This window comes from Cyprinodon variegatus, unplaced genomic scaffold (genome assembly GCF_000732505.1).
Source record: "Cyprinodon variegatus isolate N-32 unplaced genomic scaffold, C_variegatus-1.0 Scaffold388, whole genome shotgun sequence".
Lineage (NCBI taxonomy): Eukaryota > Metazoa > Chordata > Actinopteri > Cyprinodontiformes > Cyprinodontidae > Cyprinodon > Cyprinodon variegatus.
In genome coordinates this window covers 780,215-795,279 of record NW_015150841.1, presented here as the reverse complement: position 1 = coordinate 795,279, position 15,065 = coordinate 780,215, and the positions used below count along the sequence as shown (strand labels likewise).

At 43.3% G+C, this 15,065-nt stretch overlaps 2 protein-coding genes and 1 pseudogene across 6 annotated transcripts in view; all 3 read left to right on the top strand.

The window, feature by feature from the left end:
* Positions 1–509: 509 nt before the first annotated feature.
* Positions 510–2,217, top strand: LOC107092642 (gamma-crystallin M3-like). The gene is made up of 3 exons (XM_015387235.1): positions 510–581; positions 1,240–1,482; positions 1,849–2,217. Exons 1-3 carry the CDS (start codon positions 510–512, stop codon positions 2,125–2,127), a joined length of 594 nt encoding a protein of 197 aa, XP_015242721.1. The 3' UTR covers positions 2,128–2,217.
* A 352-nt stretch (positions 2,218–2,569) lies between these two features.
* Positions 2,570–5,460, top strand: LOC107092628 (annotated as a pseudogene).
* Positions 5,461–14,240: 8,780 nt separating this feature from the next.
* Positions 14,241–15,065, top strand: part of LOC107092639 (gamma-crystallin M3-like) — a 29,462-nt gene continuing 28,637 nt past the window's right edge. For 4 of the 5 annotated variants that reach the window (XM_015387226.1, XM_015387225.1, XM_015387228.1 and 1 more), the window contains exons 1-2: positions 14,241–14,318; positions 14,857–15,045. In XM_015387226.1, the coding sequence (XP_015242712.1) occupies positions 14,247–14,318; positions 14,857–15,045 (261 nt within the window). In that variant the 5' untranslated portion in view covers positions 14,241–14,246. The remainder of the gene's footprint in view (positions 14,319–14,856; positions 15,046–15,065) is intronic. The other variant, XM_015387229.1, reaches the window with a different exon arrangement.

The following is a 15,065-nucleotide window of genomic DNA, read 5'->3' as shown; positions in this document are numbered from 1 at the left end:
TATTTTATTTTTTACACTACGACTTGGAATTATGGGTAATCCAGAGCGTAGATTATAACCATAACCGTTATGTACAATGTGTTAGCGACGAGACAAAAAATCATGGTTACGTGGTTTTCATGATGATTCTCCTGCTTTTTCTGGTCCTTGATTTGTTGTTTCTGACTAAAGAGATCCAACATTTGTGCTCCAGAAACTGAAAGTTTGTAGATTTTATTATTACTGGTCTCTGTATCTCTGTGTATTCAATAAGGGGTGAGTGTTTTCACGTGGAAAGTTGTCTCACTTTCTATAATGTTCTTAATGTTGGTCGTAGGATGCAGGTGACTTTGTTGGTGAAAAGGTTGAAAAACTTCTTGTAATGAGAGCAACAGCTAAAGTCCTGACACCATTATTGTTAACCCTTTCAAAAAGGCTTTGTGTGACACCCAACCATGGGCTGAGTCTGCACTCTCATGCACAAAGCCGTCAACCTCAGCCAGGTGTATAAAAGCTGGGAACCTACAGGTATGACTGCACTCAGCCTCTTCCAGCTCCACTCCGACAACATGGCCCCTACAGACATGAACATGATGAGCAGGGTAAGTCCACACAGCCATTAATATTCCTATGCTTTCAGGGTTGATCAGTTCAACAAATATTGTGGGTCCTGGTTTAGGATGAAACCCAAAAAACATTGTCATCACAGAAGTTAAGAGTGATTGAGGTCTTTTCAGTTTGTTGGCCAATTTTGTGACCACTTTTTCTCTAATATTTTTGCTGCTGTAATACGAGAATTTCCCCATTATGGGAAAATAAAGGGATTTTTAATTTTCAATTCTATTCTATTCTATTCTATTCTATTCTATTCTATTCTATTCTATTCTATTCTATTCTATTCTATTCTATACTATTCTATTCAAACTGCCATGTTCACAACAATCTAATAGTAAATCTGTGAGTATAGCTCAGAGAATAGGGACAGAATCAACTGGAAATGGCTAAATAATACTTTAAATAGTATATTTTTTTAAAGAAGGATTGTAATCTTTCTTGAAGACGGTTTAGATGATAGGTTAGAGAGACCAAGATTTTTATTGTGTATCTTAGTGTATTCTTGCTCCACTTTGGTCTTTTCAATCACCTGATTCCTGCTGAACAAGACAGACTTCTCCGTAAAATGTGTTAACATAATTGAATTTATCATCAGGAATGACGCAGCCTGACTTTCATCATAAAAATGTACATGTTTCTCCTCAGATCATCTTCTATGAAGACAGGAACTTCCAGGGACGTTCCTATGACTGCAGCAGTGACTGTGCCGATTTGTCCTCCTACATGAGCAGGTGTCACTCCTGCAGAGTGGAGAGAGGCTGTGTCATGGTCTACGATCGCACCAACTACATGGGTAACCAGTACTTCATGAGGAGGGGAGAGTACGCCGACTACATGAGCATGATGGGAATGAGCGATGGCATCAGGTCCTGCCGCATGATCCCTATGGTAACCAGCTATTTTACTAAACCACTCACAATACAGCATATGTAATCTTCATGGTAACTACTCAGCTTACGTCACTACTTTGCCCCCTGGTAACCAGACACATTTAAACTAAAGTGTTCCTCATGGTATCCAGGGAGACTTCTTGCTGGGATGTAACTGATACCTATAGATGTGTTGCATGTATATTGAAATATTAAAGTAAGAAGATATGTTAGCGTCTAATGGAAGAGGAGAAAATTACTTTTGTTCTAGAAGCACTCTACGTATATTATGTCCATTGTTTTCATTTATTAGATGTCTGTTACTTCCTGACATTTAACTTACTAAATAGATATGAACTCACAAAATATTTTCTTCATCTTCTAGTATCATGGCTCCTACAGAATGAGGATCTATGAGAGGGAGAACTTTGGTGGCCAGATGTATGAGATGATGGACGACTGTGACAACATCATGGATCGTTACCGTATGTCCAGCTGCATGTCCTGCCACGTGATGGATGGACACTGGCTGATGTATGAGCACCCCCACTATAGAGGCAGGATGATGTACATGAGGCCTGGAGAGTACAGGAACTTCATGAACATGGGCATGAGCAACATGAGGTTCATGAGCATGAGGCGCATCATGGACTCCTACTACTGAAACATTTGAAGATGCAAAGCAGAGAAACATTAAAGAATTCTTTGTTTCTTTAAAATCTGTCAAGTTTTCTTAAGTTGTTGCACAAGATCTAGTTTAAAACTACATGGGGGTAAAAAAAAACAAACAACACAATTTTAAGTCTTCTTGAAACTGTGTAAAAATTTATCCTTAAAAAAACTAACAATTTCATTTGAAATTCTGGGCATTTCCATCACATCAAGACTACAACAGTAGTTTTAGAGACAAAGAATTGTTTTAACCATGTCTACCCAAAAATTAGCATTGAAGCCAAAGATTGAAGCAACATGAACACACCTTTCATAAATTACATTGTCATTCAGTAATACAAACATACACTTTCTAACTTCCTTAACTTACTTTCTTCTTTTGAAAACTAAAACTATAAACAATCTTGAAGGTATCTGATAGTATGTTAAGCATAATGAATCAGGTAACATCTCGTTATTAATCACACAATTTATCAGTGATTTTGGAACTTCCCTAACATTGTTTAATCTATAAAGAATTCAGTGTGGCAATTGGGTAGGTAGATTTATCTATGGTAACCAGCGAGTCATGAAAATTTTCAATATGACAAAAGCAAAAAATAAATAAAAATAAATAATTTTGTAATTTCAGACGAAAATGCTTACATACACAAAAAGCTGTTTTTTTAAGAATAGAATATGGGGGTATTTGACAAGCAGAATATGTGCACATAAAAACAAAAGCAGGGAGACTGCCCTACACCATGAGTAATCGAGCACACAAGATCCGCCAGCTCAGGAAGGAACTGAGGGTCCTGAGGCGGTAGTTTAAGCAGGCAAGAGAGGAGGAGAGGGGACCTCTCTCAGAGCTGCACAACATAATTCGAAAGAAGCTCCTGACTTTGAGGAGGGCTGAGTGGCATAGGAGAAGAAGGAAGGAAAGACCCAGGAGGCGTACTGCCTTTCTAGCAAACCCGTTTGGGTTTACGAAGCAGCTGCTGCGGCAGAAACGTAGTGGTCAACTTACCTGTTCCAAAGCAGAGGTCGACCATCACCTGGCTGCAACCTATGGAGATGCATCCAGGGAGCAAGACCTGGGAGACTGCCAGTCCCTGATTGACCCACCAGCACCAACGGTGGACTTCGATGGGAGGGAGCCCAGCTGGAAGGAAATCCAGAAGGTAGTCAAAAAGGCAAGATCAAGCTCAGCCCCCGGACCTAGTGGGGTACCTTACAAGGTGTACAAGAACTGCCCAAAGTTACTCCACAGGCTCTGGAGGATTTTGAAGGTAATCTGGAGGAGGGGAAAGGTTGCCGAGCAGTGGCGATTTGCAGAAGGTGTATGGATTCCGAAGGAGGAAGGGTCTACAAACATCGATCAGTTTAGAACCATCTTCCTGCTCAGTGTTGAAGGGAAATTATTCTTCAGCATTGTGGCAAGGCGTCTAACTGACTACCTCCTCAGGAACTCCTACATCGACACCTCGGTCCAGAAGGGAGGGATCCCAAAGATACCAGGGTGACTGGAGCACAATGGCATGGTCACTCAGCTGATCAGCAGCTGATCAGCTGGAGAAGGGAATCATCACCAGATGTACCATTTCAGTGATACTCTTCGCACTTGCTATGAACATGCTGGCGAAGTCCACCGAGGTTCAGTGCAGAGGGCCCCTAACCAAGTCTGGTGTCAGGCAGCCGCCCATCAGGGCCTTCATCGACAACCTGAACGTGACAACATCAAATGTCCCAGGGAGCAGGTGGATCTTGAAGGGGCTGGAAGAACTGACCACCTGGGCCCGCATGACCTTTAAGCCCGCTAAATCGAGATCCCTTGTGCTAAAGAGAGGAAAAGTCACCAACAAGTTCATCTTTACACTTGGCGGCAAACAGATACCATCCATCACAGACAAACCGGTGAAGAGTCCGGGGAAAGTTTTCAACTGCAGCCTGAGAGACACAGCAGCCATCAACGCAACCAATCAAGATCTGGAGGCTTGGCTAGCCACGGTGGACAAATCAGGTCTACCTGGCAAGTTCAAGGCCTGGGTGTACCAACATGGCATCCTTCCAAGGATTCTCTGGCCCCTCCTTGTGTATGAGGTCCCGATCTCCACGGTTGAGGGCTTTGAAAGGAGAGTCAGCAGGTTCCTGCGGAAGTGGCTGGGTCTACCGCGGAGCCTGAGCAGCATCGCCCTTTACGGAAAGAACAACATGCTGAAGCTCCCCTTCATCAGCCTGAATGAGGAATTCAAGGTGAGCCGAACTAGGGAGGTGCTGCAATACAGAGAGTCATGTGACCCAAAAGTCTCTCAGGCTGGTATCGAGGTCCGGACGGGGCGGAAGTGGAGGGCGGCAGAGGCTGTGGAAGTGGCGGAGTCACGGCTGCGGCACAGGACTCTGGTGGGGACAGTGGCTCGGGGAAGAGCGGGCCTTGGTAGCAGCACAACACCTTTCTGCGGTAAGGCAAAGGAGAAGAGGAGGAGAACGCTGCTCCAGGAAGAAGTGCGGGCAGCAGTGGAAGAAGAGCGGGCCGGCAGGGTGCTTGGAATGCGGCAGCAGGGAGCGTGGATGCGATGGGAGCAAGCAGCAGAGCGCAAAGTCACATGGACTGAACTGTGGAAAGCCGAGCCCCAGCACATAAAATTCCTTGTCCAGGCTGTATACGACGTATTGCCAAGCCCGTCTAACCTGTTCTGTTGGGGGAAGGTGGAGTCACCAGCGTGTGCCCTGTGCCAGAAGAGAGGGACCCTAGAGCACATCTTGAGCTGCTGTCCGAGGAGCCTGAGTGAGGGGCGCTATCGCTGGCGTCATGACCAGGTCTTGAAGGCCATAGCGAGCACCATCTGCAGTGGAATAGCCCACTGCAAGCGCCTCCGCCCATCAAAGAAGACTATCTCCTTCATCAGAGCTGGAGAAGGACCACCAGCTGTTGCCAGGGTCTCTTCCTCTGGCCTGCTCACAATGGCACAGGATTGGGAGCTGATGGCAGACTTGGGGAAACAACTGAAGTTCCCAGAAAATGTGGCCATAACATCACTAAGGCCAGACGTGGTGCTGACCTCAGCAACATCGAAGCATGTTGTGCTTCTGGAGCTCACGGTCCCTTGCGAAGACCGCAAAGAGGGCTAAGTACAGCGATCTGGTGGAGCAGTGTCGGCTCAATGGGTGGCGATCAAGGTGCGAGCCCATTGAGGTGGGATGCAGAGGGTTTGCTGGCCAGTCCCTCTGCAGGGTGTACAGCATGCTGGGCATCACAGGGGCCAGCAAGCGAAGGGCCATCAAGGAGGCAGCAGAGGTTGCCTCGCGGTGGCTGTGGATCAGGAGAGGAGATCCGTGGGTAGGGTAGCGCTACCCGGACACAAGCTGGGATCTGATCAACCCTGGCTGGGTCACCTGGAGGAGAGTGTATGATGTTTGAAAGACCCAAAACACTCTATGATACCAGGTAATATCACTGATGATGTGTCCAGGTTGCATCACTAGTGGATGTATGTACAAAGTGACAAGCAGAATATGTGCACATAAAAACCTGCATCCAATGGTAACTTTAAGTTTATAACAACGAAACTGTAGACTTAGTACCAGAAGTCATTCAACAAATAAGATAATCATAGATCTCTAAAAGACTTTTAATAAGAACACTTGCCCTGAGCACTAATCCTTCAGTTGTGCATTCCTGCCGAGAGTCTGCTACATTAAGGTCCATCACAAACCACACAGTTGGTAGGGTGAGTGGACCGTCCAAATTATTTCTTTTTCCATCTAAGGGAAGAGGCCATCCCATTCTCATTTACATCACCCACATACAACCCAGGCGCCTTCCACAGTTGTGATTGTGACTTCATTTTGAGTGACACTTGATAGTTAAGGGTTAGTGCTTAGGGGGTGGTTTGGAATTCAGCCTTGGCGTGCTACAGGGAGGGAAAGTGGAGCTTCAGCTCCTCTGGATGCTAATATAAACACCTAAGCACATCGGGGCAGGTAACAGCACACCTGAGACACTTTTTGCCAGAGGCTGAAGCTGTCAAAGATGGAGAGAAAAATCAATGGGAGGAAACCTGTACAATTTCAAGAAAGCGGTTTTGTTAACGCCTGCTGCCAAAGATTTTTTGCCTTTTTATTCAAGGGCTCAGCTGCTAGAACCCTGGACTTTATGCACCCCCGGAATCACACTACATTTTGTAGGAAGTAAACTCCCAGCTGTGCCTTTTTAACCAGTGCTTCTGCGTCCTCTGGCCCATTACGTCCACTTTGTGTGCCCTCTCCGCCCTCTTCCTAATGTTTCCATTGACTTCATTAATGGTTACCCTGTACATTAATCTAACTCTGTCATTCTCACAATAGTCGACATATTCTCCAAAAATTGTTTACTTCACCTCTTCTAAAGAAACCTTCCTCTGCCAAAGAAATGGGCAACATTCTTGCTTAGCAGCTTTTCCACTTACAATGCATTCCACAGACATCATATCTGACAGAGGTCCCCAATTTGTTGCCCAATACTGGAAGTAGTTCTGATCTCTGCTAGGGATCTCTGTCAGCCTGTCATCTGGTTTCCACCCTCAGACAGATCGGCAGACAGAGAGAGCCAACTAAGAGGTCAAGACCAAACTCTGCCTGCTCAATTAGCCTTATCCCACTAGATGAACATAAATTTTCCATGGGTCGAGCATACCATCAACTCCCTGCCCTATATCACCAGTAGTCTCTCTCCGTTTATGGAATCCAGTCTTCACCCTTTAATAAAAGCATTTAAAAGGCCATTCAACCTGACTATCAGCCCTGAGATGCCAACAAGCTTAGACAAAGCCTAGGAGGAATTTTGTCGAATATCCGAGGTCCAGTCACAGCCACCAATTGTCATCGCCCTGTTAGGACCAAAGTACCAGGTGGGACAAAAAGAATGGTTCTCTACCCATTGAGAGCTGGAAATTGGTTCCTTGGTTCATTGTCCCTTTCCTATCACTATAGTGGTGAACCCGGTGGCTCTACGCCTTGGACCATGAAGATCAATCCCAACTTTCATGTGTCCCGGGTCAAACCTGTCAAGACTTCCCGGTCCGGGCTGTCCTCCTGACCTCCTCCACCCTCCCGACTCATTGACGGTGATCCCACTGACACTATCCTTCATATCCTCAAGTCCTGAAGGAGGGGCAGAGGCATCCATTACCTCATTGATTGAGATGGTGACGGCCTAAGGAATGGTCCTGGATCCCTGCTAGGTTAATTTTTAATAAAGACCTCATCAAAGAATTCAATAGAGCTCACCCTAATCAACCCAAGAAGTCGTCTGGTATCTACCCTGGAAGAGGAGGTTCTGGCACTAATGCTGGTTTTATTGAGGATTCAACACACTTGTCAACTCCGTCCTGATTCTAATAAACCTTCAACTGATTCACCTGACTATATAACCAGCTCTCAGATGAGTCACTAGTGCCAGATTATTACAGGCCATCGATGAGTGTTATCCAGGATTCCTGTATACCTGTGTGCCTGGCTGCCTGATCCAGAATGCAACAATAGAAACATATACCTCTGTTTCTGTCTGGTCACTAAACTGCTCAATCTCCTTTCAGAAGTTCCAGTGGCTGATTCTGATGAATCCCTCCTGAACTGCAGCAGTTTCACATTACAATAAACTAATAAACTCTCTCAATGTTTCTGGTTGATTTCTGGGTCTTCCGTTTTCTGATCATTACAAAATGATGGACATAACTGAGCAGTGTCTTCAGCGTCTCTTTCACTTATCAAGCTAATTAATAAATCAGACTCTCATATGGTGCCTTCCAGAGCCCCTTTGGTTGCCATTTTGTCCGATGTTGTGACACTGAATCCACATGGTCCTCATGGTGTTGTCACATCACAGTCAGCAATATGTTCTTATTACTCATTACTGTTCTTATCAGCACTGTGTTTACTGAGTAATTCATCATTAACACAGGTATTCTTATCCACAATACATTCATTTTAACAAGTTGACACTAACATCTTTAAATTTCAATTATCTGTTTAAAACCCCTTTTCAACATCTTTTCATTAATCTGAAAATTACGGCTCTTATTGGACTAAAGTGGGACAAAATAAGACTGACTAAACACAGCCCAAGTTTCAACATTTATTTCTGGACTAAATCAAGACAGACTGACCAGATTTAGCCTAAGAACCGAAGTCTAAATGACATCTGGTGTTTGGGGGGCTTATTCTTAAGACCTGCAGCCCAAGTTGTTGGCCCTCCTGTCACGAGACTTTTTAACATGTCCCTACAGCTACCGTAAATCCTCTAATATTGGCCTGTATTCCATTAGCAGCCGGGTCTCTAATAATGGCCGGTTTTGCTGTCGGCGGGGGTAAATCATGGCCGGACGCTAATACAGGCCGGGGCTATAATTGGAACCAACAATGTTCCTGGGCAGTCCTCAGCAACCTGTGATAGTAACATGCAAGTACCACAGGGGGGCAGTGTTTGCTAACCAATCCAAGCCGTTAGCATGGTAAGCCCCATCCTTAGCGCAGACAGGAGGCCGGATTGTTTGGTTTTTATGACCAGCTGTGATGCCAGAACAGTTTCCATTAATTTTTTTTTTTTTTTACTTTGTTTGGCCAAGAATCCATTCTGTGTCTTTTTTTTGTATTGCTGTGCAGAAAAATAGCAGCTGCTGGAAGATGTCTGAATAATGTTCTGTATACCGTTATGGTAACTGCTCTTTTTCAATAAATGAACCTAGTATTTTATAGGTTTAAAGATACACAAAATCTGGTTTTTATTCCTTCCACTGGTAGTCTGTTTTGATCAAATAGAAATAGAGGCCTGCCTCTAATTCTGGCCTCCTTCCAATAATGCCCTGGACCAAGATGCACCTGAGTGAAATAAAGGCCCCGGCCTATATTAGAGGATTTACGGTATATGAGTTTTCCTCTGACAGGAAATCATCTAGTCTAGAGTTTACTCTCTTTAAAGTTGGTTCTGCATCTGACCACGCCACAAAGGCACCCAATTATGTCATTAATTAGACAATAAAAAACCTATCTTTTTCCATGTTTATGGATGTGCTTTATATTAATTAAACAATAAACTTACTGTGAAATAAGAGAATAAGAAATAAAAGCAAGTAAAACAAAAACAAAAAAAAAAGATAAAAACAGGTAGAAAAGCAAATGAAACATTTGGACCACAGATTTTAACTTTAACCTCTCAAAACCCACTGGGTTGCCAGCGACCCGGTGGGGTAATAGCTCAGAATGCATAAAATTCCACCAGTAAAATTTTTACCAATATAGACATGTCAGACATTGGAAAGCTTAGATTTTCCACAAATCAACCACCAAGATCATTTTATGGACACAGCAAGCACCAAAGCACGATTAAAAAAGATATAGCAGCATGTCAAATTGTAAACAAACAAAGCAGCCACAACTACATATCTTTGAAAGCATCCAGAAGCCATTTTATAAATCCAACGTTTAAATGTTTACACTCCGTTTGCCCATAAGGGTCCACAGATTAAAAGTAATCTACCATATTAGTAATAAAAAATATTCCGATAACTGCCGATAACTTCTGTTTGTTGACATCAGAAAGGTTAGCTGGGCATAGCTTATTCTAAGCATCCTGCTAATATTTACTTCTAATACTTATTTCCTTGGTTGTTAGCCCGCGATGTTTGGTATGGTTCTTTAGATCAGACACCAGCGGGTGGAGCCATTCAAGCTGACACCAACATTTCAAAACCCCACAGCTCTGGAACTATTATAGCTATAGGTCTGAAATGTTCTGCATTTGTGGTTGACATGATATAGAACAAGTTTAATACAATGCCTTTTCTCAGAATGTCTTTATACTGTTCAAAACAGACCTATCATTTCCGAGAATGAATAAAACAACTTTGATTCATGTTTGAACTGATGCAGCTTGGTCTGTTTTCTACTCACCCAATTTTAATTAACTAGAGGGTATTAGCTTTCAAATAATGTATTGCACATGTAATTTGGGCTTACAAATAACTTACTAAGTTATTTGCTTTTCCATTTGGGTATGCAAAATAGGCGAGGATTACCCAAATTGAGGTGGGTTTTAAGAGGCAATGCAGTTCTAAACAGATGGGTTAATAACATTGACTCAAAGGAACTCCTGGGAGTGTGTTCCTGATATGTGGAGCTCAGGCACTAAATGTTGCTTCTCCATGTTTGGATCTAGTTCTGCATGCATAGTAGTAGGCTTGAACTAGAAGACCTGAGTGGTCTGGAAGGTTGATACAATGACAACAAATCTGTTATGCCAGTCCATCTTAGGGCAAGGTGCTGATGTATTCAGTGCTTTATATATTAACAGATAGATTTTAAAGTCTATCTCTAAGCTACAGGGAACCTGTGGAAGGACTTCAGAACTGGACTGATCTGCTTGTCATGATCTTTTTCAATGATCTGACCCACATGCAGAAAACCACTCAGAAGAACCAGGGGAAGGTTTAACAGGTTTGTTGAAAACTAATAGAGATGGGTCCAGTGCTGCTCTGAATGCTGCGAACCAGGACTGAAAAGTGAAAGAGGAAGTTTCTGTGTTTAGTTCAGGCTCAGTGGGAAATTTGAACTTCTATTTGCAAAAGGCGGAAAAAGCAACAGGACTCACATTTCCAGAAAAGGTGTCTTTCTCTGAATCCAGTCGGTGCGGGTTGTTCCAGAAATTAGTTTGCTCGTTGGAGGGCGGACAGGGTTTACTCAGGTTAAGGTGTTTCCTTGAGGAGTGGAGGAGCTGACTGCCACTTAGATTTCCTTTGGTACTTGAACGGTTCTTGTGGAGATGAATCCCCTGCTCAGTGTGAAGCTCAAACAATCCTTTGGGGAAAAGTAGATTCAAACCTCCAGTTTCAATCCCAAACTCAGTTTGAAGCTCAAAACGAACAAAGACAAAAACAAATGTTAAGACTCAGGTTGACAAAAACTCAGTTTGACTCAGCAAAACTCAGCTTAGCTAGAGTACTCAAAACTGGCAAACACTCTGGCGTTGAGGTAGTGGCAGTCAGCAGCTTAAGAACACTCCATTAACGAGGTAACCCCTTGCAGGTGTGTAAGGAGGAGAATAAGAACCAGGCGCCGCCTGGTGGAGGAAGGAAGACAAACACACAAAAACACAGACCACACAGACTGGAGTCCTAACACCATTGTCGTAACGTGGTTTTAATCTACACTCTGGGTTACCCATAGTTCCAAGTCGTAGTGTGAAAAATAAAATACACAAATACATTGTTCTTTTAAGATCTCTATATTGGTTTTAAACATATTATATCAGTGTATTTTTTACCAGTCGTCTAATGAACCATACACAGTTATTAACATAGTAATTAAAAGAACCACTATCTGCTTTGCTATTGCTGTCGTGTTTAAACGGCTCACCTTCATGTTCAAATCTGGCATGTGTTATGTTATAAATACATTGGCTGATCTGAATGCTGGGTGCGATTGAAAGTAGGCTGGCTGCGGTTGTTGAACTAAAAGGTGCCATAGGATAATATCTTGGATGTGCACACTTGCCTCAAGATGGAAAAGCAAGAAAAGACTCGAAGGCTAACAGAAAATTCCTGTGCAGTGTGCTCTGAAAACAAAAAGTGCTATTTTGGATTTTGCCTCCCTCTTATTAAACCTCCCAAGTATATTATGGTGGGAGGGCCCAGAACTGCCGGCTCCCCCCATGTACCATACCCATGAAAATCTGTGGATGCGTCCAGAACTATAGCGCCGGTAGATAAACTTCCATCTTGTCAAGGCCACAATGGCCTGTGGACATCGCTCATGGACAAATTGAACGCATTCATCATAACTACACAACTGATGCTCAAAATGTCAGATTGACTTTTATGTGGCTCCAGCCTCCAATGTTTTCCGTCTGCTGAAATGTTTGTCTTCTTTTGCCAATGGAAGTGTTCTGCGGCATGCATGGCCTCAGTAAATTGTTCCCCCTGGCAGCCCCCCCACCTACCCCATTGTATGTGATGTATGTGATGAATGGTTTGCACTGACACTGAAATCTCGATTACAATGCAAATTGTAGTTGACAATAAAGAAATTGATTGATTAAGTGTTGTATCACAAAAATTAAATTTTTTTGCCTTAGTAATAACAATGAAGACGCCTATAGAGCCTCCCATCTGAGTTTGATTTCAGAACGAAGGCCTCTGCTGATCATAAACGAGCATCATTCAGTGTCATGATCTTGGCACAGATGACTGGCTTAATTACTCATCCCATTCACCTGTGTACTCTGCCCGTTTTCCCTTCACTGCTCATCTGATCAATTTGATCCTTCCTACCTCTATTTAAGGTGCTTGCATCCAGTCACCAGGGCCATTTTAATCTTGTTCTGGCTAGCCAGTGGTGAGAGTGTTTTTAGAGTACCTTGGTGCTTTTGATTTTCTGATCCTGACGTTTTCTGCCTCTCAACCACTGAGTCTGCCTGTTCCCGCCTGATCTCAGTGGTAAGAGTGTTTTTAACATTACTTTAGTGTTTCTGATTATCTGATCCTTTCTGTGTCCCAACCACTGAGCCTGCCTGTTCCCATCTGAACAGTTTTCCTGAACTCTCTTTGGACTCTTGGTTTGTCTGACCTGGCTTCAGACTCCTGGACCTGTGAGTTTGCCTGTTAATGATCTGATTCGTTTGCCTAACCTGGCTTTTGACTCCGGGATCCATGAGTCTGCCTGTCCTGATCTGTTTGCCTGATCTGTTTGCCTGATCTGGCTTTAAACTCCTGCATGTTTTCCAGGGGTGAAGCATCTGAGATAACCTGGGTGGCACCTGCTGCATCTTGTTGGCAGCCCACCAGCTGGATCCTACCTTGTTTTCTGGCTATGGACTGATCTTGTAAACCAGGTTAGTGAGTCATGTTGATAATCTTCCTCTGTTAGACTTATGTGGTCACTAACCTGTTTCCTCTCTCCTGAGTGTCCTGCCTCAGATGCCATAGCTGCTGCAACTACAGATCAGTGTTTTAATCAATGCTATTTGAGTTATCCCAGTGTTTGTCTTGCCTTGAATACTGGGTCTCTCTGTTTTGAGTCGTGACATCCAGAGGTTGAGGAGGTAGAAAAGGTGCACACTATGGATGGCAAAAATGAGTCCTCCAGCGGTCTAGAAATCTTACAGTACCTCAATGTGGAGTACATATGGGTGCATAGTGTAGAGCAGTGGTCTCCAACCCTGGTCCTCAAGATCTACTGTCCTACAGATTTTAGATGCATCCCTGCTTCAACACAGCTGAATCAAATGAATGGCTTGAAAAGGCAATGAATCATTTGATTCAGCTGTGTTGAAGCAGGGATGAATCTAAAATCTGTAGGACAGTAGATCTTGAGGACCAGGGTTGGAGAACACTGGTGTAGAAGTTGTAAGGGGGCACCCTGGAAGTAATACAGAAGCAGTAGTAAGTTACACAGTAGCTGCTAGCATTTATTGAGACAATTCCATAAAAGGGAACTCCCTCTGGAGGCTAAAAGGGAGCCCCCTTGGAGGTCATAAAGGAGTTACGTTAAGGAGAAAGTATGAGTATTATTAATACCCCCACTACTTTGAGATGTTAAAGATCCCAAAAAGGGCAAGCAATGAACAGCTTCCCTAACACCCAAAACTGTTCAGGACAGTTGAGGACTTGACTTTTGGTGTGATGAACATCAATGCTTTATAGAGAAAATATTTTTAGATGGATTGGATGTTCAATCGAGAACTGAAAATGATTGTAAGGCAGCAATATTATGACTATCACTGCTATATGCAACGGAGATGGTTTTAAAGTAAATTAAGCTAATGTTTCTGGTCCCTGGTTTGTTGTTCCTGGCTTAAATAAATTCACGTCAGTAAGCCAGAAACTTCAGTGAGAGGTGAATGTTTTTACCAAAGATATCATCACACCATCAACAATGTTCTCGATGTAGGCTGACAGCTTGAAGGTAGGTAACATGTGACTTGATTTGATGGTGAACAGGTTAATGTGTGGGGATGAAAGCAACTGCTGAAGGCCTCCAACCATCAATATTAACCCTTTCATAGAGGCTTTGTGCTATGACACAATAATGGGCTGAGTCTGCACTCTGATACACAAAGCCTTTAAACTCACTCAGGTGTATAAAAGCTCGCAATTCACAGGTATGACTGCACTGAGCCTTCTCCAGCTCCACACTGACAACATGGCCCCCACTGACATGAACATGATGAGCAGGGTAAGTCCACACAGACATCATGCCTAAAGATTACTTGGCTTTTAGGAATGCAGCAAAGATTCTGGGTCAGGGCTCAGGATCAAGCAGGATTTTGTCAGTATTCGTTTTTATCTAATACCAAAGAATGGTTATAAAGCTTAACTAAAGGAGATATGTGTTCAGACCAAGCCAATGATAAATATGTGGAAACAGCTCATAAAACAGGGGCAGTATCAATACTAAAACGCTATATACTAATCTCAAATGAAAATGAGATTATATTTTTTTCAAGAAGCATCTCGAAACTCTCTTGATGACAGTTTAGATGATTGGCTAGGAACACCAAGATTTACTATGTATATCATGCTAGTTTCTCTTGCATTGCATTGTCCAATCACCTGATTCCTGCCGAAGACAAACTTCACTATAAAATGTATTGTTATTTGAGAAATAACAATTGAGACCTTCTAAAAGCTTTTTCATCCGTACAGACATCTAAACTATAGTAATATAAAACAGCTAGACTTCATTGTCCTTCTTTGAACTTGTTTCTCCCCAGATCACCTTCTACGAGGACAGGAACTTCCAGGGACGTTCCTATGAATGCAGCAGTGACTGCGGCGATTTGTCCTCCTACATGAGCAGGTGTCACTCCTGCAGGGTGGAGAGAGGCTGTGTCATGGTCTACGATCGCACCAACTACATGGGTAACCAGTACTTCATGAGGAGGGGAGAGTACGCCGACTACATGAGCATGATGGGAATGAG